The sequence below is a fragment of the Monodelphis domestica genome, chromosome 8 (genome assembly GCF_027887165.1).
Source record: "Monodelphis domestica isolate mMonDom1 chromosome 8, mMonDom1.pri, whole genome shotgun sequence".
NCBI classification, from domain to species: Eukaryota; Metazoa; Chordata; class Mammalia; order Didelphimorphia; family Didelphidae; genus Monodelphis; species Monodelphis domestica.
In genome coordinates, this window is record NC_077234.1 from 166,127,832 (window position 1) to 166,154,215 (window position 26,384).

At 35.4% G+C, this 26,384-nt stretch overlaps 1 protein-coding gene across 2 annotated transcripts in view; it reads left to right on the top strand.

The window, feature by feature from the left end:
• Positions 1 to 26,384, top strand: part of PCCA (propionyl-CoA carboxylase subunit alpha) — a 569,394-nt gene that overhangs the window by 371,479 nt on the left and 171,531 nt on the right. For both annotated transcript variants that reach the window (XM_007501342.3, XM_056807506.1), the window contains one exon: positions 379 to 481. In XM_007501342.3, the coding sequence (XP_007501404.1) occupies positions 379 to 481 (103 nt within the window). The remainder of the gene's footprint in view (positions 1 to 378; positions 482 to 26,384) is intronic.

The window sequence follows — 26,384 nt, forward strand, 5'->3', positions numbered from 1 at the left end:
TTGTGGGGCTGTCTGGATTAAAGAAAGTATTTTGCAAATTTTAAAATTTTTATATAAATATGAACTTCAAACTATGCTTAAGGTATATTGTGGTTTTATTTTTTTTTAATTGCTTGGTCTAAAAAATGAAAAACTTATTGTTTCTTTGTGAAAGTGTATTGTGAATTACAAGCAAATTATTATAAAATATCTGATTTATGATTTGGCACTGCTTTGTAAATAGGATTTTAAAAGATAGTTATTTCCTTATGTGTTTTTTTATATCTGTATCATTAACTTAATTCTATTTTTTTGACACACACAAGTAGGGGAGACCAATTTACAGAAAGAGATAATAATTTAAAAATATTAATTGCTTTTCTTTCTCTTCATATTTAGAATTCCTGTCCAGAAGCCACAAATGGCAAACTGGGACCTATCAATCAAAATAGGAGATGAAATTCACTCTGTTATAGCATCAAACAGTGGCTCAACATTTTGTGTAAGTTTTATCAATTTTTTTGTAATGTAATAATATGACCAGAAGGAGGTCACCCACATACACTGGGGAACTGGAGAGAGAGGGTGAAAGAACTAAAGAAATAGAGAGAGGAAGAAATTGATCCTCCCCTCTCTTCTCCTTGGGGAAGATAGCACAATTTGTCTTCCAGAAGGGCAGAATATGTCTCCTCAGTGATTAGGTTTGTGAGATAGATTAAGGACTGGAGGAGAAAGTCTTAGAGAAAGCACCTACTGCCTCCCTTCTTGATCTTAGCTGTTGTAGAGAGGCAGGTAAATTCCTTGCCTCTGGATCCTCCCAATATCCCAACTGCCACCTTTCCCTTTGAGACTTAGTTCACTCAGCCCTGGTCTTGAACTGGGGAACAGTATGATTCTCCCCAACTCTTCAGTCTCCTTCTTTGATATCAGCAAGCAGGCAGACCTGATCTAAATGATAACACTTTATTCTTGAGAACACGCAGGGCAGGGAGGGTGAGGATGCTGGGTAAGGAAAGTGGGAGATACTACAGATTAGCAACTGACCTCCCCCCAAATCCTGAGGGGTTCAGGCTGTCTGCCTGGCCCTCCTTTTAGTCAGTTATTGGTTTGTCCTAAGCTCGTCTGGCTATGAGTTGAAGTTCAGGACAATTTGGGGAAAGAGAGATCTTCTCAGTAGATGGCTTTCTAGAAAGTCCCAGTCTACTTTTGTCTTCAGATGGAACCAGAGAGATTTAGGGGTTCACTGGAAGGTAGTCAGTATCCAGAGGGATCTTCTGTCTCAGAGATCCTCCTCTCAGACTGTCTACTCCAGGAGAGCTGACCAAAAGTAAGCTTGCAGTTTTAAAAATTCTCCCAGCTTGTCTGTTCCTTCCTGGAATCTTGATTCTTCTTTGCCCTTCCCCTGCTTGAGCTATTCCTTTGAATTCCTGGATCTGGTTTTTTTTCCTTTCCTTTTGTAACTTCTCTCTTACAGTAATTAGGGAATCATAAGTTATATGAAATATGAATAGTGAATTAGATGAAAATAGTTTTAAAATATTCTTCATTTCTTTTCTGCCTTTAAGTACCTTTATGCATTTGTCACATATTTTGCAAAATCCAGTTCCTTATACTTATTATTTTCTTAATGAGGAATAAGATATTTTCTTTTCCTTATGAGGACCAGAATATTTAGGTAAATTAATAAACCATGGAATCCATATAAAAGCAGAAGTCAGTGATTTAGATACTTTCTTATAGATTAGATTGCCATATTATAATGACAACCTTATAGCACTTAAGTAGCTAAACCCTCCTTGGATAGAATCCAGAATGAACCTTTTTAATTCTAGGGTATGGTGAACATCTACAGCGAGTTGCCAATGTATAAATATAGTAGTATACATGTTATTTTTAAAACCTGCTGTTTATAAGAGATTTAAAATGTACCTTGAGATATTTGGTGTTTTTTTTTCTTGTGCTTTTGTAGATTAAATCTTCAGTATTTTACTAGGAAATTGTTGTTGTTTAGTCATTTCTGACTCTTCATGACCCCTTTGGGCTCTTCTTGGCAAAGAGACTGGAATAGTTTTTACCATTCCTTCTCCGGCTCATTTTACAGATGAGAAAACTGAAGCAAACAGGGTTAACTGACTTGCTCAGAGTCACACAGGTATTAAGTGACTGAGTTCAGAGTTGAATTTTGGATTTTCCTGACCTGAGGCTCCATACTCTTTCTACTTTGCCACCTAGCAGAGATTCAGGCCTAGAGATGGGAGGTCCTGGGTTCAAATATGACCTCAGACAGTCCTTAGCTGTATGACCCTGGGCAAGTCGTTTAAACTCCATTACCTAGCCCTTTCTGCTCTTCTGTCTTGAAAACAATACATTGTATTAATTTGAAGATGGAAGGTAAGTGTTTAAAAAATAACCAACAACAATTACACCTCTTAGGAGTAAATTTAAATTTAAGTGAAAATAAAAATAATAAAATGTTACTATAAGTGAAACCTAATGAATGTTGAGATAGTTGATCCTGATAATTTCTGAAAATTACAATTTCTCAAGATTTATTGGGTCTAGATCAATTTAGTTTTGATAAAACTTTGTGTTCTATTTTGTATACCAAAATTTCTGCTATTATTAAGGCATTACACTGAAATGTATTACATGAACGTTGTGGAAATAGGTAAATGTGTTATGTTATTTATAGCAAATTTGTGTAGTTGTGTAGATTGAATATAAGCATATAAACAAATATAAGCATTAATTGTGTGTGATGGGCTGACTTCAAAAATTATTTATTTATTTATTCATTCAATTTGGAATATTTTCCCATGGTTACATGATTTATTTTCTTTCTCTTCCCTCCTTTTCCCCCCCTCCCATAGCCAATGAGCAATTCAACTGGGTTTTACATGTATCACTGATCTAGACCTATTTGCATATTAATATTGTATTAGAGTGATCATTTAGAGTCAACTTCCCCAATCATATTCCCATCTAACTATGTAATCAAGGACATGTTTTTCTTCTGCGTTTCTACTCCCACAGTTATTTCTCTGGATGTGAACAGTGTTCTTTCTCATAAGTTCCTCTGGATTGTCCTGTATCATTGCATTGCTGCTAGTAGAGAAGTCCATTACGTTCTCTTGTACCACAGTGTATCAGTCTCTGTGTGCAATGTTCTCCTGGTTCTGTTCCTCTCACTCTGCATCACTTCCTGGAGGTTGTTCCAGTCTCCACGGAATTCCTCCACTTTATTATTCCTTTTTGCACAATAGTATTCCATCACCAACATATGCCACAATTTGTTCAGCCATTCCCCAATTGATGGGCATCCCCTCATTTTCCAATTTTTTTGCCATGACAAAGAGCGCAGCTATAAATATTCTTGTACAAGTCTTTTTCCTTATGACCTCTTTGGGGTACAAACCCAGCAGTGCTATGGCTGGATCAAAGGGCAGACAGTCTTTTCTCGCCCTTTGGGCATAGTTCCAAATTGAAGGGCTGACCTTTAATAGATTACAAAGAGGTAGCTACTAAGTTTTCTACAAATGTGTAAGGTTGAAAGTAATTAAACATAGGATTGAAGAACTTTGAAGAGGTATTGAGGATAAGGAAGAGTTTGTAACAGGGAATGGAGGACTTGAAGGAAAGAGGGAGTATGGCTGCTGGCGGGGTCAAAGGGGAGAGATACCCCTTGCTGAGAGACTGTCTTTGACATTTCCTCTCTTCTCTCAACCCACAATAGAGGTACCCCTGGGTAAGGGTAGGTTAAAGATGACAGGACTGGTGTTTTGAGTGACTTTTGGGAAATAGGGAGGTTCACTCCTCTGGGATTGCCTGATAGTTGAACCCCAGAAGTCCCCCTTGTCTGGCAGGCAGACTGTCACTGTTGGATTTCATTGTCTTATGCTTGGCTAAAGCTTAGCTTAGCCACAGTCTCTCTTTGTTCTTCCTTCAACATGAATCTGAGTGCGATCTTCTATTTTTCAAGTAGCTTAATAATTGGAGTAAATCAAGGAAGGGGACAGGGGAGTGGGAATAGGAGACCCTCGCTGCTTTGTCAGCTGTCTTGTCTTCTACCTAGCTGGTCACTCTCTCTCTTACTAAACAAAGGCAAGTGTCTTTCTTGGGAATGTGAAGGGATGGAAAGGATCATATTAATGGGTGACCCCCTGACGTTAAGGGATCAGCCCCTTTCAGCAGCTTACTTTTGTCTTGTTCTTCCTCTAATGGATGCTCTCGCACATAGGGGAACCTTCTTCTCCAGGGTAAGGGAAGGGAGGCAAGGTATTGCACAGGTCCGGGTCCATGCTCCACACTCACTGAGTTCCTTCAGTTAGCAGTTTTCCCCACAGTCCTCTTCTCTCATTCCAATGGTCAAAGCCCCTCCCATCACGTTCCACCTCTGTCCGCTCACCTCAGTGGTGAGAAGTGAAAAGGCCTCCTTCACAGTTGTACGTTCCACAGTTGTACGTTCCAAGCGAGAAAGTCTTCCCTCTCGTGGGATGGGGGCAGAAACACTGTCCCTTCACTCAGCGCCCGCCCTCCACCTACACTCCAGCCAGGGCTAAAGAGCCCTCCTGTTCCCCCAAGAAGATGGGAACCTGGCACCGACCAGCAGCCCGGCGAGAGCTCATGCACACTGACCATCCCATCCAGCTGCCTGGATTCCACATATTCTCTTGCTCAAGACATTTTGATTTAGAGGTAGTAAATGATCACCCCACAGATTATAGCTTCACACCCCCAACTCATAAGTAAGGCAAATGCCCCAAATGTCTTAGCCTATATTTCATCTCATCTGGAATAGGATTACTATGACAATAGCACATGATCAATCAGCGAAATTATCCTGCCTCAGAATTGTCAGACTGTAACTCCCATGGCTTATAAGAGGCAACAATCCTGTAGTGACAGAACTTCTCATTGAGAGAAGAGCTGACATCAAAGAATCAAAAAGCAATGTTATAAGTGCTTGTGTACTACTAGCTAGTCATCTGTGGAGAAACTTAGGACCCTTGGATTTTCTTTTCTGAGAGGCAGTGTGATGTAGATTGAAAACTTGTCATCTGCAGGCCTGTGCTTACATCCCTGTGCCGGCTCATCCTGGCTGTGTGACCCTGAGCAAGTCACTGTGTACTGATCTGCATTGGGGGAGGGAATTCCTAGCTAGCTCTTCCTATCATAGAAATCACAGAACCCATGAAGATAAATTGTTTTTAAATAAGCTTAATAAATAGCCGCTTAAACTCTTGCTTAGTAGAGAATTATATTCATACACTAAAAAAAGAATATTGGTTTTTACTAGGTAGATTTTACTGAAGTGGGAGATCAAACTATGAATTTTAAAATTTAACTTGTGGAATCATTTGGATGATAGATTTAGAGTTTGAAGAGACTTTAGATACCATTTTGTACAACTACTTTATTTTTACAAATGAACAAATGAGTTCCCAAAAAGTCAAACGATTTTTCTAAAGTGACAGATTATTTCAAATTTATTTGAATTCCAATACCACTACCACTGTAATCTTCCTTCTCCTTTTCCTCCTCCTCCTCCTCCTCATCAACATAACTTCCATTTGCGTTTCCTATTAAGAATGTAAAAGTGATTTACATACACATTTCATCTGATTCTCAGAAACAACACTGTGTTATATATATAGTATTGTTATTTCTATTTTGCAGATTAAGAAACTGAGATTCAGAAAAGTTAAGTAGTAAGTTTCAAATGCAAGTCTTCCTGAAACTATCATTTAATTCTTACTCTTCTCTGATACTTCAATATGAAATTCTTTTAAGTACCACCCCTAAAGATAACCATTTCAAAAAAATGTGTCAGCGATGCTATATCATTGTTATTGTTTTCAAGTCAAATCAGTTTATATAATTGCATAGCTGTGAAGTAGACCTTCAAATTATAGATCATATGTGACTATACAAAAATTTTAAAGTATCTTTTGCTTCTTCAAATTTAACAGCAATTATAGCTATACTCTTCTCTATAAATGGGATAGTGTTATTATTCATAGCCTATCTCTATTACTTATTACCTTTGTGACCCTGAGCTAATTATTTTACTTCTTTAAGCTTCAGTTTTTTAATCTGTAAAATGAGGGGATTTGAGTATAGGATTTCTCTATCATCCTATATCTATGAATCTTTGAAAGTGAATATTTTGTATTTCAGGTTCTTATTGCCTGTTATTTGATTTTTAGCATCTTTACTGGTCTTCCAGCTACAAGACTCCTTTCTAATCCATTTTCAACAAAAGTAATCTTTTAAAAGCACAAATCTTAACACATTTCCTTGGGGTAGAAGCTGTTGAAATATTGTAAGGGTCTAAAAATATGATCTAGAAAAATTTTAGAAGGAGAGAATGCTTTCAGCTAGAATGAATAAGGTAGTCAAGCAAATGTTTGTAAATAAGTATCAACTGAGTTAAATTTTGAGGGAAGTATAGGAATCTCAAAGGCAAATAGAAGAAGGTCATTCATTTCAGGCACCATGACTTTGAGGTCTAGCTTTCAGAGAAACCACAGTGACTAGGGATGGAGTCATAAAGCAGTAAAAGAAAATAAGAAGGAAAAAAGAGCTGAAATTATCAAAGATGTCAACTGAGAAAAAACTTAATTAGAGACCTCAAGCATAAGCAGATAAACCAAAAAGGAAGATAACAGAATGGGGAATATGACTTCCAGATCACATTAAAGAGTCCCAAAATCTATGAATAAAAAAAATAAATATTATAAAACAAAGGAAAATTAGTCAATACTTTTTGAAGAAGAGAACCCTGTGGATTCCCAAGAAAACATATATCCAAAGCAGTATATTCCCGAATGATTTAAAAAAGAAATAAGACTTATGAAAGCAGAATTGTCTGTAGCAGAAATAATTGGCAGAATAGGAAATCTCAAATCTCAATCCACAGTGGCAAGTTTCACAGAAGAAAGAAAGAATCAAAAGAAATTATAACTGAGCGGGACTGCAAAGAAATAGAAGTAAAGAAAAATCTAGAAGAAGATAAGCAAAAAACAATAACATTAAAAGAAAAATGACATTCATAAAATAAAAATACTGATTTCAAAGACATGATGCAGGGCAACTTAATGATTACTGTTCTCTTATAGGAACACAAGTCAAAAAACTTAAATGTCCAGAATTTCTGATCTGAAAAATAAAGTGCCAAGCAAAAGAATACACACATCTCAAGAAGAATTTTATGCTACAAATTTCTAGACATGTAGTGATTAAATTTAACTTTTCCACAAACTTCAAACAACCAGGAAAAATACTCTCAAATATAAAGGACAGTAAAATTGGAATAACAAAAGATTTTTCTGTATCCTCCAGAAATTGTGAGAGGAAATAAAAAAATGTGTTTCAAACAGTAAAGGAGCTGAAGATACAAATCAGTGACCTATTCTTCAAACTTGTGCATAACCATTAATGAAAAATTAAAATTATCATTATCTTCTGAACTTCCATATTACTGTAATGAATAACAGTATTCTCCTATCCTCTTAGACTCATAATCTAGATGACATCCTCACTCTTTCCCCCGTGTCTCCAATCTGTTGCCAAGGATCACTGATTTTACATCATAGCATCTGTCCTATGTGTCCCCTTCTTTCTTCTGACAGTTCCACTTCTCTGGAGCAGCCTCTCATCACCTCATATTTAGACTATTGCAATAGCTCAACAGTTGTTCTTGACTCCCATTTTTCCCCACTCCAGTCCATCCCTCATGCAGCTCTTAGATTAATGTAGGTTTTAAATGCAGGTCTGACCCTATTACCCATATATACATTGCCATGCAAACATTCAATAAGTCTACTTGCTCCCCCTTTTTTGAATATTTACCCATATTCTTCTTCATTCTGGAAGAAAGTGTTCTCTCCTTTTAAAATTTTCCTAAACATGTTTTCTAAATTCTTTTGAGAGGATTTCACCACATGCTAACTTATTCTACATTTATTTGTGTGCCTTAATCCACAAATAAGCAGTATTTACTTGTATATTGTTTGCAAGAGTTTTCTGCATGTTATCTTCCTGCAAATGTCCTTTTTTATTCAGTTCTTAGCACAGTGCCTGACATGTAGTAGTCCCTTAATTGGTGCTTGTTGACTAACAAAAGCTATCTTGGTAAATACAGGTAAGCATGGAAACACTTCTGTGAATAGATGCGTCGTGAAGTGAAGCACAATCAGGTTTACATCAATGTCAGTGGGAAAAAACAACTATAAAAGAATTGAAGATTAATATTCAAAAGTTATAAAGATTAAGTATGATCTTAAGGTAGAGAGATGAGAAGATATCTTCCCCTGACTACAGAGATTGATTGGAAGGATTTCCTGGCATGGAACTTTACATATAACTTAAGAATTTATTGATAGATTTTATTGAGTTTTCTTTCCCCTTTTAAAAAAGTTCCTTTGTTGTAGGAAAAGATCTCTGCAAGTATCTGAGTAATATACAGTGAGAAATCTAGGCAAGTTAAAAAGAAAACATATCAATAAAAATATTTTTTAAAAATACTTTTGAATATATAGATTGAATGCATAGGGATTCATTCCAGGATTCCTTTCTTATAGATTTTTCTAAAGTGATTTGGTTTTTGTACAGGTGTTTGTTGAATGATCAGCTACATGGTTTCTTTGATAAGTGAAATGTATACATTTATGAAGTCATCTATTTCATTAAATTTCTTATAGAATTGCGGCATTTTTTTTACTAAAGTAGTTGTGTTTACTTTTTAAAACCAAGGAAGTTTTTTAGGTGGAATAATATTCTGCATAAATGTCAGTTGTACTTTTGGCAATAATTTTAAAAGGAAAATGAAACCTTTTATAAAGAACATTTACTTGCCTTAGTTATTTTGATGTGACAGAAGACTCTTACATCTATGATCTTATTTTTTTAAATACTTAAGAAGATATCAGTTTATAAGCTAATAATTTAAAGATAATTTTTAAACAGAGGAGAAAAGGTATTTCATATCCATAGAAAACAACATTCTGTCTTATGGAATTTAATTTAGAGAATGTTAGATTTGTGCTGAAAAGTTCCACCTTTATTTTGGAAAAGATATAACCATTTATAAATCCAAACTCCCAACCATGTAAGCACTTTGAAAAATATCAACACTTTGAAAAATGCCCAAAAGTGAATAGATCAGCAGTGCAAACTGCAGAGCACAGGTGTAATGGGCTCCACGTGAGAAAGATGTGATGGTATAATGGGACAAATTATTGCAATAGGAGGCCAACTGTCCTACTTTCTAAGTGTATCCACCTGTCTAACATGTTGTACTGTAGCTTATGAGCTAAAGTGCCTAAGAACTTTTAGAAGTATTAAAGATTTTAACTGCTTTTGCAACTTTATAAGTTTAACTTCCTAAATAAATTGCTTTTATTGTTAATTATATTGGAAAGCTGACCAATTCTATGTATGTTTATTTTCTCTTAAATTTTAATATTACTGTCTTCATGTAATGTTTTTATTTCAAGTTTATTTTTCTTTATCTGCTCTGATGTTTATGTTCTTCAAATATTAAAAAGTAATTTATTATATGAATGAAAGATCTAGTTTTTCATGTCATAAATACTGTGTATACTATGTATATTTATTGATGACATACTTATAATGCATTTATCTGTATGCATTTGTGGCCATTTTATAATAGTTGCTATTGGTGGTATATAATAATTTTAAAAATGGGGATTTTTTATTCTTTTAGCATGCTTTTCAGTTATTAAAGCACTTGCCACCTGGTTTCCAGGAGTATAACAGTGCTTCAATTTCTCTTCATTCAAAGTTGTAATTTATTCAAAGGAGTCTAGAGTTTCTTTCAAGGGAATGGATAAATATTTTGGGGGAAGTGGTGATGATGTTCTTTATTGGAATGAGTATTCTTCATTTTTGATACTTCTCTTTCTTTTAAATTTGGGGATTAAAAAAATCGGGGGATTAACAACTAAATAAATTCCTGGTCTTGGGGGTTTGATATTTTAAATTAAAATCAACTGCATTTACAGCATTTTTTTTAATGAAAAGATAAACAATATAATAGAATTTGATGGATAGAAAGACAATATGCCAATACAGAAAATGCTTCTAAAGTTGTCCCTAGAGGTAAATTTATGTCTTAACATGTAGCACTTGGAATTTTCACCAACACATAAACAGACTGTTTATTAACAGATATGTAATTGTATGATAATTTTCTTTATTTCTTCATCTTTTATTCTGGATTTCATTTCATGTTTTAATCTTGGCCATTCAGTTTTTGGCTTCCTATCTCTTTCAATTTAGCTAATAGTTTATTCCTTTTTTAAAAAATCATTAGGTTTTTTGTTGTGTTTACTAACTCAGTAGTATTTTTGTTTTCAAGTTTATTAATTTTGAATTTTTTCTCTTTGGTGCTAGTTTTAAATTATTTAATGATTTCCTATTTTTATTGGATGTTCAATAGTCTTCTCTTGCTTTCCTTTCATTAATATATATTTTGAGGAAAATTAACACTGAATTGTATTATTAGCAATATTTCTAAGCTAATCCATCCATTCTTTAAAAATTTCACCTCAAAAAGTTGTCAGTTGAGTTTTCAAGCTAAAATAATTTCCTTTCAGGCCCCAAGGCCCCCAAACTAGTCTTCCTTAAAAGGTAGAGTGGATACCTCAGTTCCTTCTTTATTTATAAACTGGAACACCCTCTCAAAGGCATATGGGTCTTGGTTATTGCTAAACACATCATCTAGATTTGGGATAACCAGGTCTACAATAGGGTTTAAGATAAGTTATATTTTTCTAGCCAAAGATTACTAGAATAAGCTGGGCTCTATCACCTCACTGACATCCCATTTCTTAAAATACCAGAGAAGGGTGAGTCGACCACATTTCCCTCACTTAGTGAAACTTTAGAAATCCATTCACCTAAGGAATAGTCCTTTCCTCCAAATGAAGTATGAAGCATGAGAAGATGAGGTCTCTAACTCATCTCCTCCTTTAAAATACCCTCCAACTGAGGCTGCCTGGGGAGATCCAAATCAGAAAGAAGATGCAACCAAAGCAGTACTCAGGGGGAAATTTATATCCTTGAATTCATATATTAACAAATTAGGGAGGGCAGAGGTCAATAAATTGGGCTTGCAAATTAAAAAACTAGAAAGTGAACAAATTAAAAATCCTCAAATGAAAACTAAATTAGAGATCCTAAAAATCAAAGGAGAAATTAATAAAATTAAAAGTCAAAGAACTATTGATTTAATAAATAAGACTAGAAGTTGGTACTTTGAAAAAACAAACAAAATAGAAAAAGTACTGGTCAATCTAATTAAAAAAAAGAAAGAAGAAAACCAAATTGATAGTATCCAGTATGAAAAGGGAGACCTCACCTCTAATGAAGAGTAAATTAAGGCAATCATTAAAAACTATTATGCCCAATTATATGGCAAGAAATATAGCAATCTAGGTGATATGCATGAATACTTACAAAAATATAGAAGCATTTTCTATGTTGGCAAATTATCTTTCCATCCATCAAATCCAGGTATATACAAACAACTAAAAAGTTAGTGAAATGAATATTTGCAAAAATATGAAATATCCAGTTCAACAAAAGAAAATTGAAGAATGAGTCAACAAAGGATTATGGATATTATTCTGAGATGTAAGAGTCCCTTTCCTATATTGGTTCAACTTGGTAGCTTCTGAAGCTTCTTTATAATTTATGATTCTGTGGTAATATCATTTAAAGTATCTGTTTACTACCAGTGTAAATATGATTTTTAACAAAAACATTTGAAACTTTATAAGAGCAGAAGTGAAGCAAACTCCTTGATAGTACTAGAAATGCTAGCTCTAGCAATTACAACAACAACAAAGAAAAATAAAAGTATGAGTAAAAGCTAAAGAGACAAATTATTTCTATTTGTATCAGTGTGTATGTAAAGGATCCTACATAATCAATGGGAAAATTAATTACTATAATTAGAAGCATCAATAAAGTAGCAGGATACAAAATAAATACACCAAAATTTCCAGCATTTCTGTTACTAAAAGAATCATTAAAAAGAGATAAAAATTCATTTAAAATATCAAAATGCATTAATTATATTGGAGTTTACAAGATACTTATAGAACTTATGTAAACACAACTATCCAATGATTTTAAAGAAATAAAAGATCTAAATAATTGGAGAAATATTCATTATTCATAACTAGGCCCACACTAGTATATAGAAAGGAAAATCCTACTTGAATTACTCTATAAATTCACTGCAATACTACCCAAATTATATTTCCAAAGAGAAATAGTAACAAAATTTATTGAGAACACTAAAATACCAAACACTAAAATATCAAATGAAAATTAAGTAGGCAGGAAAGAGACTTAGTGTTTCAAGTACAGGCAATATAGATACTTTTAAAATTATTTTAGAAAGCAATTTTTAAAAATATAAATGAAGTGGATTATTTTAGTATTGGACTTTTTGAATTGTAGGATTTCAAAAATCCTTCAATATATGTGCTAAAAGAGATTTAAAGTATCTTCTAATACAATACATAACTTCTTTTTGTTGATCAAACTTGAGGCTCAAAACTAACTCAAAATTGCCAAGATAAATATTAGCAGAATGGAAACTAAAACCCAAGTATCTGGTTTTCCCCACTAAATCAATTTTAAAAATCTTTAAATTTCAGTAACTATACATAGTGTTTTTAATGGGACATGTTAGAAAAAAAAATGGTACTTATTTAATGCTCTCCCTGCTTTTAGAGAACCTATCTCCTGATGTCATATCTTAACATTTTTTGAAGCTTTTTTTTAGGGAACAAAAAAAAATTGTAATTTGATTTACTCACACTCTCCAATATAAAAATTTAAATAATGAAGTATTTCAGAATATGAAGATTATTTTATTCTGTAGAGTTAATGTTTTAAATTTTGCATATTATTTTTCTACTACATAATATCCAAGATTATATATTTTGAGTAAACTATTTTTGCACAACTAATAAATTGTCAAAGTTTTAGATTCTTCCCGTGGTCTCTTGTTAATTACGGAAGTTTCTTAATCAAATATCTAATCCTAATTTTATAATACAAAAAACTTTGGGTACCTTGTCAACCAGGTCCCATGCTTTCTTTTTTTCTAAGAAATTAGAGGTAAATCACACATTTTTAAGATTTTGTCAAGCTGCCAAATTAAAACGTGATTTTGGGGGGAGTTCTAATAACTAAAGAGTTCTCCGTTAATTCTGAATTATAGTGCTATTTTGATTGTAATACAAGCTCTTAACACTACTTTATTATAATTTATAGCTTGTAAAAATAATGCTCTTGTAATGCCTTGATGTGTGTCAGCTATAACTAAATGTTTTGATGTAGTCTTCTTAAAAGACAGACCGGTGCTTTCCTTTGAAATGTGTGAGACAGTTTTAGATGGAACTTCTCAGATGGATCTAATTAGTCTTTCATAGGAGCTGGATGTCCATTTGTTGCAGTTGAATTCTCATTTCATTCACCCATAACTAGAAATACCTCACTTCAAACAAATTTCTTCAAAGAAAAAAAGGAGTTTAGGGTTCCATGTTTTACTACTTTTTGATGTTGGTTTCTCTTTAACTGAGTAGACCTCATGTTTATACAACTGTTATTATTAAGAAAAGATAGTTTTGTTGAAGAATGTTCATTCTATATTGCTGCTGAGTTTTGGGAGAAATCAGAGATATATAAAATAACTAGTTCTTTGAGATTAGTAAAATGATAGCACATCTGTGTATTTGTTTATCTCAGGACAGTATATGTAGAAATTTTATGTTTTTCAGAAACTTAAGAAATAATTGTTAAATAGTAATAGGTGACATTCATATAGTGCTTTAAGGTTTGTGAGACACTTTATTACCTTGTATTTATTTTGCATATATTTAATATGATTCTGTTTTGTGTGTACATGTTATCTCCTCCTATAGTATACAAACTCTTTGAAGGCAAGGATTATGTTGTCTCTGTTTTTGTATCTTTAGCCCTAGCAGAATACCCACCTCACATAGTAGGTGCTTAATAAATACTTGTTGATGAATGCCTTTTGAGTTTTATAACATTTGGGTAGATATAAATATTAATACCCCCATGTGCAGGTATTCAGATCTTCATTTTGCAAATGAAGAAATCGAGATTCAAAGAAGTTAATTATTTTGTCTATGTTTGTGTTATGAGGTTATGATTAAAACCAAGGTCTTCCTGAATCCAGATTCAATAATTTTGCCACTATACTATGAACTTGTTACAGAATATTAATTTGCTTAATGTTTAGGGCAAAAAAAATAATCAAATCTGTTATTCTGAACCGTGAACTGTAAGAAGAAATCCAAAGAAGAGTGTTTAGAGTTGGAAAAGACTACTGTAGAGATCTATAGTCTATTTTCTTCACATTAACAGTGAAGAAATTAAATCCTTAATAAGTTAAATGACTTGCCTAGAGTCACTCATAGTAAATAGAGGATCTGGGATTTGAACTCAGGTCTCCCAAGTTCCAGAATATTCTTTCCATTACATCAGAGATTCCTTTTTAAAAAATCATACAGATGCTACAGACCCTGGAGGATATAATACATAAATTTTGGTCAATGTGTGGTAACAGTTTGAAGTTGTTTAATTGGTCAGCTGTTTTAAGTGAATGATAATGGATAGGGTGACATTTATCATACAGAGGCAGGCCATCATGAGTGTTAGGCGGCCCAATGGATAAAGGCTATCCGTGGTGTCAGAAAAACCTGATGCACATTTGACCTCAGATTCTTTCTAGCAATAGGACCCTGGGTAAGTCTCTTGTCTGGCTCAGTTTCCTCATATGTTAAAAGAGAATAATAATTAGCACCTACTTCTCAGAGTACTTGCAATATCTCTGCTTTGCAAACCTTAAAGTAATTTTTTAAATGCCAATTGTTGTCGTCGTCGTCATCGTCATCATCATCATCACCATCATCACTATCATCACCATCATCATCATCATCACTATCATCACCATCATCATCATCATCACTATCATCACCATCATCACTATCATCACCATCATCACTATCATCACCATCATCATCACCATCATCACCATCATCACTATCATCACCATCATCATCATCATCATCATCACCATCATCACCATCATCATCATCATCACCATCATCACCATCATCACCATCATCACCATCATCATCACCATCATCACCATCATCATCATCTTCACCATCATCACCATCACATATTCAAATTCTACCTAAATTTCAGTCTTCCAGAACTAGGGCCAGAGAAGTGATTTTCCTGAGATTCCAAGGTTAAGACATGGACTTGGAAAACAAGAGATTCTGGACTCTGTTAGGCACCTGATAAAAGAATTTAGAGTTGGGGATAAACTGGCAAGAAATTGTAAGGTAGAGAGAGAATTAGTGAGCAACTTTATTTATTCAGGTATTTCAATAGTTACTAACCTGGACTTCTTCCACTCTAGTTTTGTCCCTTGGCATTTGGTAAAAATTGGAGACTTTTTAGTATTCAGTATAGGGAAACCCAGAGTCCTTCAATGTGTGCTTTAAAGGGCTGTCAGGGCAATAAAAGAACCAATACTGTGTGAAATATTTCTAAAAGTTTTAGAGTAGTGGTAAAAGGCTATGTATGCTCAACTTAAAGTGACGCCTGAGTTCAAACCCAACCAGAGACACCTACTAGCTGTGTGGCCCTTAACTTCTGTCATTCTCAGTTTCCCCATGTATAAAATGCAGATAATAATGTCACAGACCAAACTAAGTTGTTAGGAAGAATAAAATGAGATAATATTAGTACAACAATGTGCTATATAAATAAAGCTTAAAATGCTATATAAATACCAGGTAAAAACATAATTTTAAAAATTCAAGTTCATTGTCATTTTTATTTTATTTCTTAGGTTTACTTAAATTTTGCTTTCCGCAAGTAGAAGTATTCGAATATATAGACATTGAGAAAGGAAAACAAAATAAAACAAATGATATTTAAATAATGATAAATATATATTCATTCTTTTATTTCTTAGTAGTTAACTCCAAATCCCAAAATATGCATAGAGGCTTAAATCCTTTAGTTATTTTCTTTATTTTTGTTTTCCTTTTGAATTCTCCTTTTATGTGTATTTAACTTTTAAAAATTTAATTTAATTTCTCCCCAATTACATGTAATAATAGTTCCCAGCATTTGAAAAAAGAATTTTGAATTTAAGTTCTCTCACTCCCCCCAGATGGTAAGCAAGCAATTTAACATAGATTTTACATGTACAATTATGTATGTAAAATATTGTCCATATTAATCTTTTTATGGAGGAAAATGTCTTTTTCTGGGTTATGCTTTTACAGAATTCATTTCAAGGTATTATATCATAGATTTTTGGAGGAGAATGTGTTAGAGAACAGGTGGTTCTGTGTACTTTGCCCCTGTGTATTTAACTTTTAAGGTTTCAGACTTTTTAAACTTGTATTTAATTTGTGTGTATTTATTTTGTTCATAATATACATATATGTTGGCTCCTGTTGAATGTAATCTTCTCAAGGGCAGGAATCATTTCATGTATCTCTTTGTATCCCTAGCACTAACAAAGTACTTAGCACTAAAACTACTGATGGTAGATGCTTAATAAATATGTTGATTGGAAAATGAAAAAGAAATAAGAGGTAAAGATCAGTCTAGAATATTGCCTATTTTCCTGGAGAGAAAAATGCAAGCTAGAATGATCTTCAAATAATATCTCGAAGAAATAGTTTGTATTCAAGTTTGAAAGATGTATATGATTTGAGTAAATACCAACATTATGAGAACCATTGTCATGAAGCATTGAAATGACCTGATTGTTCAGAATATAATTTTATTTTTTAAAATAGTTATTTTTAAGACTTCTGCCTGTGAAATATATTATGTATGTTTTATTATAACTTCATAAACATTTCTTTGCTGCTTCAGAGGTGCTTCCTCTACGAGTACAAATCAAAACTCATCTATACTTTATTTACTTTCCTACATAATTTTATTCAGTCTACTGTAGGACTCCATGCCAGTCTATGAAAATTTCAACTGTATAGTCTCTCCTGTCATTTGAAGTGAAACCATCCACCTTTGCTTCTCTGACCGATTTGTACTACTGGCTTCCCCAACTGGCTATTAGCATATAGTTCTTTTGCCTCAACTTCCCATGATCCTTCTTAGTTTAATCATGCTCATTCACTTATAAATAGTCAGCAGTATTGTGCTATAGCCATACATGATGACAGAATGGGCAGTAACTTAGAGTCTCCTATTTTTAATGGACAGATGGGCGCAAAGTAGATGGACAAATGAATCCGCTTAGAACAAGAACTGGCACTTTTTATTAAGTTCCCATCAATATAGAATTCCTGCCTATGATATCCCACCTATTGCCTCTTCACACACCATATCTTGTTTGGTGGCCTTCCTCCACTGGTAGGAGAATCAGCAGAGGAGTAGAGCTTCCCCATATCTGAGAGATAACAGTATCACGATGCTACTGCCAGAGATGCGGCTTTGGAGGACAACTGATAAATAGTCTACCTACGTTTGTCTTTTCAATCCTCCCATCTGATTTTACCATCATCATTTTCTTTCAAAATGTTTTTTCTTTCTATTCATTTTTCTCTTCCTTCCTCTATTTTAGCTCCTGAAGCTCTTTGCCCCTTGTTCTTCCCTTTTTGTGACTTCCCACTGCAGGAATGGATTCTTTTCTCTCCTAACCCTATGTTTCCCATTCTGTCACAGACTTTTTGGATGAGCCAGGCTTCCCATTTTACCTACCACGCCTAGATACTTTGCATGTGTTCTTTTCCTATCTCCCAGTACAGATACACGTTCTCTTATGCCCTTTACGCTCTAATTCTATAGGAAGCATCTCCAGCCTTATTTCTGCAAATTAAGTTTCCTCCCAAGCTCTTATTTTTTCCTTTGGATTCTGCCCAGTGGTGTGAACTTTGAGCTATTTCTCTCCCCTAGTCAGGGGACCATTTGGTTTTGAGATCCTCTGCCCCCGTGCATTCCGACAACAGTGGAACAAAAACACAGCAGACCTCAGCGAGAGCTCTCAGTGCCCGGTGGTACAGCTTATCACGGCTTCACTGCCTTACAGGTTTAAAACCCCCCAGCTAATTCTGTATCTTGGAGTTTCCTCTATATCACGGGATTTCGTGATGAATACTGTACTGTGCACAATGGAAATGCAGTATGCCTCTCCCACTGAGGCACGTTTGCCAACGTGAGATTGTACATGGCACACATTGGCTGATGGAATGAAAGACAACCAACCTCAATGCTGTGTCCTGTATCCTGGGTGCTGATTGGCTCCGTGATTGTAGCATCGGTCTGTTTGCTCTCCTGATATTTCGGGGATCTTCATCTATCGTGGGGTCTCGGGAATGTAACCCACAATAAATGAGGAATCACTGTATTGGGGAGATTTCAGTTCTTCACCACTAACAAGTCCATTCTCTTCAAGAAGTAGTGGCAGTGAGGGGGCAGCTGGGTAGCTCAGTGGATTAAGAGTCAGGCCTAGAGACAGGAGGTCCTGGGTTCAAATCTGGTCTTAGACACTTCCCAGCTGTGTGACCCTGGGCAAGTCACTTGATCCCCCCATTGCCTAGCCCTTACCACTCTTCTGCCTTGGAGCCAATACACAGTATTGACTCCAAGATGGAAGGTAAGGGTTTGAAAAAAGAAAAGTAGTAGTGGCCATGGGAGGGATCACAAATAGTACATTTAGGCCTTGTCCCTTAATCTTTTCTTTCAAGTCAAGTCACCAAGAATTAAGGATCTAATTTGTGCCTGTACCACATACTAATTAGTAATGCTACAAAGGAGAGTAAAAGCAATCTCTTCCCTCAAGGAGTTTATAGTTTAACAGGCAGACACCACACACACACACACACACACACACACACAATGAATTAAATATAATTACAGAGGGAAGACTCTAGCTGAGAGAGAAAGGGCAGGGGTAGAGAGGGAGGGAGGGAAAGGGCTTCCTGAGGAAAGCAGGGCATATTTGATCCTGGAAGCACCAGAGTTTATTGAACAGAAGACATAGAGATTATAAATAAACCCAGTATATACAGAAACAGCAACAAGGGGACCCAAGAGAGAGCTTTGGAGAATACTTAAGAGTTAGGGAAAACAATATGAATGAGAAGTCAGAAAAAGAGACTGAGAAGGAGCAGTTAAATGGTAAGAATATACCAGGAGAGTATTATGTGACAAAGACACAGATTGGGGAAAAGCATCTAGAAGCTGAGTAATCAAGAAGAAAAAGGACTGAGAAAACACTCAGATTTATCAAGTAAGAGATAATTTTTAATTTTGAAGAAAGAAGTTTCATTTTAGTGATGAGTGAAATTCCTGGAAACTATTGTCTCCAGGCTCCCAGGTTACTCCTCTTCCCTTTATCAATGAGTTTGGAAACTAGCTCATATTTTTCCTCTTTTCTCCAACTCTTGCTCTCATACTAGAGAACTTCAGCCTATATAAGTGACTCTCCCTCAAGCACCCGTAACTTCTCATTTCCTCAGTCTTTTCTTCCCATGTCGAACCCTTGCACCTCAGCCACACATAAAGGCATCATATTCTTGATCTTGCCATCCTCCTCCATGTTCAAGAATTCCCACATCCCCTTCCCTGATCATAATCTATTCCCATACCATCCTCTGCCTTCCCTAACAAAACATGAGCTCTGTTTGCACCCTGACTCCAGGCTCCCGACCCCTCAGGCCTCTCACAGCAGTCTCCCCGGGAGTATCTGCTCTTTCTTCTTTTCCCACCTTGTTTCCTTGATTCTCCATCTCGATCCTGTACTATCTGCCTCTTGAATTCCACGCACCCTGCCCACATGCTGCTTACCAAAGGTGAAGAAAAGATGGCGTCCGCTACAGATTGAAGTTACTCACCCTCAGCTGGCCCCTGACCATTGCTCGGTAGTCCCCGTAGAGCTGCCTGTCCTCTCCCTCTTCCAAACCTCCTCTCTGCTCCTCCCCAGTGAGGACCTGGCCTCGTAGTTTATGGAAACCTGGCAGGCCCTTTGCTGGGAGCTCCCTCTTCTCTGCTCTTCCATATGCCTGGTGCTGCCTTGACTTTAGACCTGTCTCAGAATGAGGGCACGTATTCCTTCACCTGCTTAAACCATCCCATTGCATCCTTCGGCACCACACTGTCCCCTTGTCATCCCCGGGTGTCGTGTTCAGTCTCCCCCGTCTGCTGGCTCACTCCACATTGCCTACAAATGGGGCTGTGTCTCTCCCTGTCGTCCTTTATCTCTGCCACCTTTGTAGCTAACTTCAAAAAGGCCATCGCTAATCATTGTTCTTTGCTTAGTTTTCCACCCTTACTGTTGCCATGAGTGAAACCAAACCAAGGCAGACGTAGGCCCAAACTCTCCGTGCAACGAAACAGCTGATTAGCAGGACGGAGATTTGATGATAAAGCTGGTCAGGGGCTGCCGCAGGTTAGGCCAAAGCCCCCAGACACGGTGCCGTTCCTTTTTATAAGCAGAGGACAAAGAACAGAACAGGGCAAGTGAGGAAATTATAGAGTTGCGTACAGGGTTGATGATGTCATAGGCTTGAAGACACCATCGATTACATAGCTAAGACAAGGGGTTGCCTTATGATTGATTGGAAGTTAGGAAGGAGGAGCAAGACCAAGAAAGGCTCGTTGTTTGCATCTCCCTCCAAGGAGTCTGATTAACTCTGTCTTGACACCCTCCTTTATTAGGTCTTTAATCAGAATATTCCCTCTCAATCACTGGTGTCCCTCAAGAGTTTTCTGGGCGGTCTTCTCTTCTCCTCCTCTGGTATGTTACTTGATGGTACCCTCAGCTGCCGTGGGTTGAAATGTGATTTTCATTATCATCTCAAGCTGATGATTTACAAATCTGAGCATCTACCCCAACCTCTCTGCTGAACTCCAGCCTCCCCTCTACAGATGTCGAATAGACATCTTAAACTCAGCGTACCCCGAACAGAACTCATCATCTTTCCCCTAAACTCTTCCCCTTCCCCATTCCTTTGGGGGCAACACCGTCCTGCCAGCCCTTCAGGCTCACAGGCTGGGATCCTGCTGACCTCCTCATTCTCTCTCACCCCCTATCGAATGTGTTGTTAGGGCCTCCGAACCCATCTTCCCACATCTCTCAGATGTGCCCCTTTCTCTTCTCTGACAGCTTCCACGCTCGACTAGGCCTTTATATCCCCTTACTTGGATAACTGCACTAGCTTACTGATGGGTCTGCCCGCCCCAGGTCTCTCCCCTTCCAGCCATTCTCCATAGAGCCACCAAAGTGATTTTCCTCCAGCGCATGTCTAATATTCTGGTGGCACCAAGAGCACGGAGAAAATGCTCTGTTTCACATTGAAAGCCCATCGTCACTTAGCTCCCTCTTATCGTCCAAGCATCCTTACACCTTATTGCCCAGCTTGTATTATTAAATGTGTTGAAAATGGCTTCCTTCCAGTTCCTTGTAGAAGACCCTTCATCTCCTGACCCCGGGCTTTTCCCCGGTTTCCCTCCTGTGCCCCTCTGTCTTCAGCTCTGCCTACTGACTCCCAGGCTTCTTTAAGTTCCATCTAAAACCACCTTATACAGGAAGTTTTTCCCTCTGTATGTGCAAATGTACAAACATTATTCATTATTATCTCTTTGGGATACAAACCTAGTAGTGGTCTTGCTGGTCTAAGGGCAGGCAGTCATTTAGAGCCCTTGGGCTAAGTATTCGCCATTCTGTTCACTATTCCTCACATGCCAAGGTCCATATCCTATTCATTCTCCTTTGGATGCATTCCATATACACATTACATTTCCTCACTTTCAAAGCCAGACTCCTGGTAAACACTGCCTAAACTCTGCTTTTAATTCTGTTCTCACTCCTTAAATCTTTGGAGCTTGGGTTCTGCCCCCATCAGCCAAGCAACTGATAAACTTTTGTTAGTCCAAGATACTCCAAGCTGAAAATTCAGGCCGAAGACCCCCGTTGGACAGGAAGTTCAGGACTTTTATAGTCCTTTTTTCCATGTCTCTTCCTGTCCCTTCCTCCACTTTACGGGAGACAATTGCAGTCTTTAAATTTGCTTAGCATTGCTCAGGGGGTGGTCAGTCACTTCTGGAGCTGACACCCACTTTTAGCAAGTGGCTTGCGAACCTCCCCTACTTAGTGTTATGTAAAGTGTTAGTTTTTGTTGATTAATTTAAAAATAGGCAAGGGGAGGGTTAATCCCATCTTCACAACTATAAGGACTCTTCAAAGTTTAGTGTAATTTCAGAAGATTAAAGGTAATTAACTTGCTTGTTAATTGGTAATGAAATGAAACATTATTTTTATCCCCAGCATATCTCATTCTCACAATTGTAGACTGAAACCTACTGCCTATTACTTTCACACGTTGGATTTCTGAATTTCTAGGATAATCAATAACAGTCCAACATGGTGCCCTGGTTTAGTTGGGTATCACACTTACCTTGAGTGACATCTATTTTTCCTACCATTTCTCCAAAGTGTTTTGATCTTTTATCATCTTTGCCAGATTCCAGTGTGCCATTTTAATAATAATTCCAACAAAGCAGCCACAGGTAGGCGTGCCGATTGTTTTGGCCAAGTGTCCAAATCTGATCATAGAGATTTGAAAATTGAATTAAAATCTGTTAACTTCTTAGATCCTTAAGAAATTGTCCATTAAGATGATCGTTAGAGTTTTTCTTTTGTGCTCTGATTGTGAAATTAGAATTAAGAGAAGTCAAGGTTTTCTCAAAGAAGAGATATAAGTAGGCTATAAATGACAAGGTTGCTAGTAGTGAATGAATGATGTTTTATTCTGGGTTTGATTGAAGAGCATCAGACTATATAATTGGGTAAAACACAATGAATGTACTAGTATACAAGGCGTAATATACTGGTTAGCATTCTGTGTATGTCATTTGCTTATTCAAGCATGCAAAATTTCAACCAGAGAAGGTAATTTTGTTGAAATTTCCTGATTTGAATTGTTCTACTAGTTGGCACTGAGTGGAAAAAGGGGAAAAACATATTGAAAGCATTGTTCTACTAATGAAGTCATTTGTCCTTTTTTTGTAGATAATTTGGCAGGTAAAATTACCATTCTATTTGCTAGAGCTAGCAGGATTACATTGTTGATGAAAAGTACCAATTTTTAAAAATAGTACTAAGTACAGTGTAATACATATATTTCCAGAACTTTAGATATTGATATGGAATTATCTTCTTAGTCACACTGTATATATTATCTTTCTATCATTGTTTTTTCTTTCAGTTTTCATCAGCTTTCTACTAAATAACTGTTTATCAGTTATTATTCTGTAAAGACAGCCAATGCTATATCATTTTTATGAAAATTGAATTGATGTTCAGCTATTTTAGTTAATGGATAAATCAAATATTATTTCAAGTATTTTTTCATTTTAACTATGTCATGAGATTAAATGCCTTTTAATTAATATGTGATTTTTGAAAAACAAAATACAAAAACCATAATTCACATTTTAATTTTTTAAAAATGTATAACCAGAATTGCTCATGGTAGCTAGACTTGTTGTAATTCCAGACCAATAAATGTTAAAGGAAAAGGTTAATAAATATTTCACCATACTTTCAAGTAAATACACTTAAAATCAGAATAATTTTATATTATTCAGAAATACTAAAGTTGTTAAAATCTAAAAATGAAATTTCCAACTAAATTTATAATTTAATAAGTTGATAGGGATTAGATTCATTTTTCTTTCAGCCCTCAATGCTTGATTTCCCCCCAAAAAACTCTCATACCTTTTATGTGGTTTATATTCCTTGGTATGAAGCATGATGATTTTAATAGTAAATTTTTTTCTTGGAATTTGACTTTAATTGCACTTAATGAATCATTGAAAAAAAAACCCCAGAGTTTTTCCATTGTTTCTGTGAATTCAGTCATGCTGACTGAAACTTGTAACCATCAGATCTCTCAAAAAGAAAAAGTATAAAACTATTTCCTTCTGGACAGGTGCCGATGGTATAAAAACTAACATCACAATTGACACTAATTGGCACTGTTGTTGGCAGTCTTATCATAAAGTGAAAGACTGAATGGTTGAATGGTTTTAGAGAACAAGAATGATAATAAGCATTTTAAAAAACTGCATCTTGCATTACTTTTATGACCTAGACTAAGAGAAACCTTTTGTTCTGACTTCAACCTCATGTATAGAGATTGTAAAATATAATCATGATACGCAGTAAATGTAACTAATGGCTATGCTTTACCAGTGGCATTTCTTAAAGTACATAGTCTCAGGGATTTATCTTCTTCCCCTCCCCCCCAGATTGTATTGCTCTAGGTGTTTTTGTAGACTGCAAAATTATAGATGCCAATATTAAATGTTGACATATTTTAAGTTTTATAAAGCTTGGCAAGCTTTAAAGCAATTAGGGATGACCTTAAGCAAAATATAAAGTATAAGAAATGAGTATTCATGAACTGCTTCTCCCACAACCACCCTCTTCCCTTCTTCCACCATCTCCAGTGTACTGCTCCAAATGGATCTTTGTGGACAGTTCCCAGGACTTTACTAATCATCATGAAATCATACTTTCTGGAAATTTTTAGAGTTATATTCTTTCCCAAAAGTTATGGTATGTTGTTGTCTTGTTATTTTTTGGATAAAATTATCTATTTATGTTTGTTGGTTTGTACTTTGACCACATATTTACATTAATTCATTTAATTAACATCTGTATTTGAATATTTTTAAAGTTATTTTTTATTGATTGTAATTTTATTTACATTTTAGTCACTAAGAAATGAATTTAATATTTCCTATGACATTTGGTGCAAATATGTTCACTATTTCTTTATTTTGTGATCCATAAGTAGAATATAGTTCCTCAGTTCATTTCTACTTACCATTTCTTACCATTTTGTCTCATTTCTGAGAACATGATTTGTATCCTGCTTTTTTCTTAAGTTTGCTTAAAAGATAATAAATTATGTTCCAGTCTCACATTTTAACAGTGAATCTTTGTTTCAAATGTCTTAAAATCAACAGTTATAGTTTGAAGACATCTTCTGTTTTATTGTGAATTAATCTCATACATGTTCACAGTTCTGATTTTTTATTTTATATTTCCCTCCATCAGAGGATCTTATGGGTTTTTTTCCCTATCTTTGTACCTCATCCTACTTTTTTTTTACAAAAGAGAAAAAAGTGAAGAGAGATGAATTATGATTAGCAGTAATGATTTTTAATTGAAATAGTCTGCTTCCACTCACTGATCCTCCTTTTTTAAAATCTCAGATTAACAATGATCATTGATTCTTAACCTTTGTTTCCCTTGCTTTTTCAGTCTTCCCTCTGAAGATGAAATGCACTGTCCTCATTTTCTATGACATACTCTCTGATTCTGCCCCCCTTTTAAATTTTTTCCTTGTCAATTTTACCTGTTAAGTATATTTTTATTCCAAACTTTGTGTATATTAAGTCCTCCTTTTTCTAGTTCATATAGATTATGAGGTTCATATGATATCTACTTCTTCCCACCCTTTCCCCAATTTTATATATTTTTCTTTTCATACACTCCAATAAAATAGTAGAGAAAAAGTAAATTCTCTTTTTTCACTTCTTTCTTTTTTACCTTCCTTTTCTTTTCTTCCAAGTTAATAAAAAAAGAACAAATCAATCTCTGGACCCTCTATGGTAAGTCCCGTTTTAACACTTTTAAGATATTAGGATTCTGAAGGGACACTTTTCTTTTTTCTCTCTATTAGAACACAAGCATTTCATCATTCTCTAAATGTATTTACTTTTCTAGGTTTCTTTAAATTCCTGTGTTTGCATTTCAGAGTTTATTAGAAGCTCATTTTGGTTCTTTTCATCAGTGTTTCAAAGTCCTGTGTTCAATTAAAGTTCTATTCTGTGTGCCACCCTCCCCCACTCCTTTGGAGCTCTGGATTTGGGCTATAACATTACTGAGTGTTTTTAGCTTCCCTTTCTTTTCTGTCTTAATTCTACATTGACTCCCTTCAATAGTATTTTCCTACTTCAGTTCCTTTGCCCTTAATATTTCTGCTCCTTATACTGTATGTCACTCTTAACCATCTGCCCTTTTCAAACAATTTTACAGAGCTCTCTCCTTTATTAATTTATGATTAAAAAATTTAAGCCTGGGTTGATTACAAAATCATGCTGTCTAAACTCAGCTGAGTCATCATTCTTGCATGGAATTCTTTTTTTTTTAATTTTGACACCTTTTTACTCTCCATAGCAGTTGTTCCAAACCTTCTTCTAAAATGCCAGTGTCCACACACCTTTTAGAAGCTGACTTCTGTCTTATCTGATATGAATTTTCCTCATCC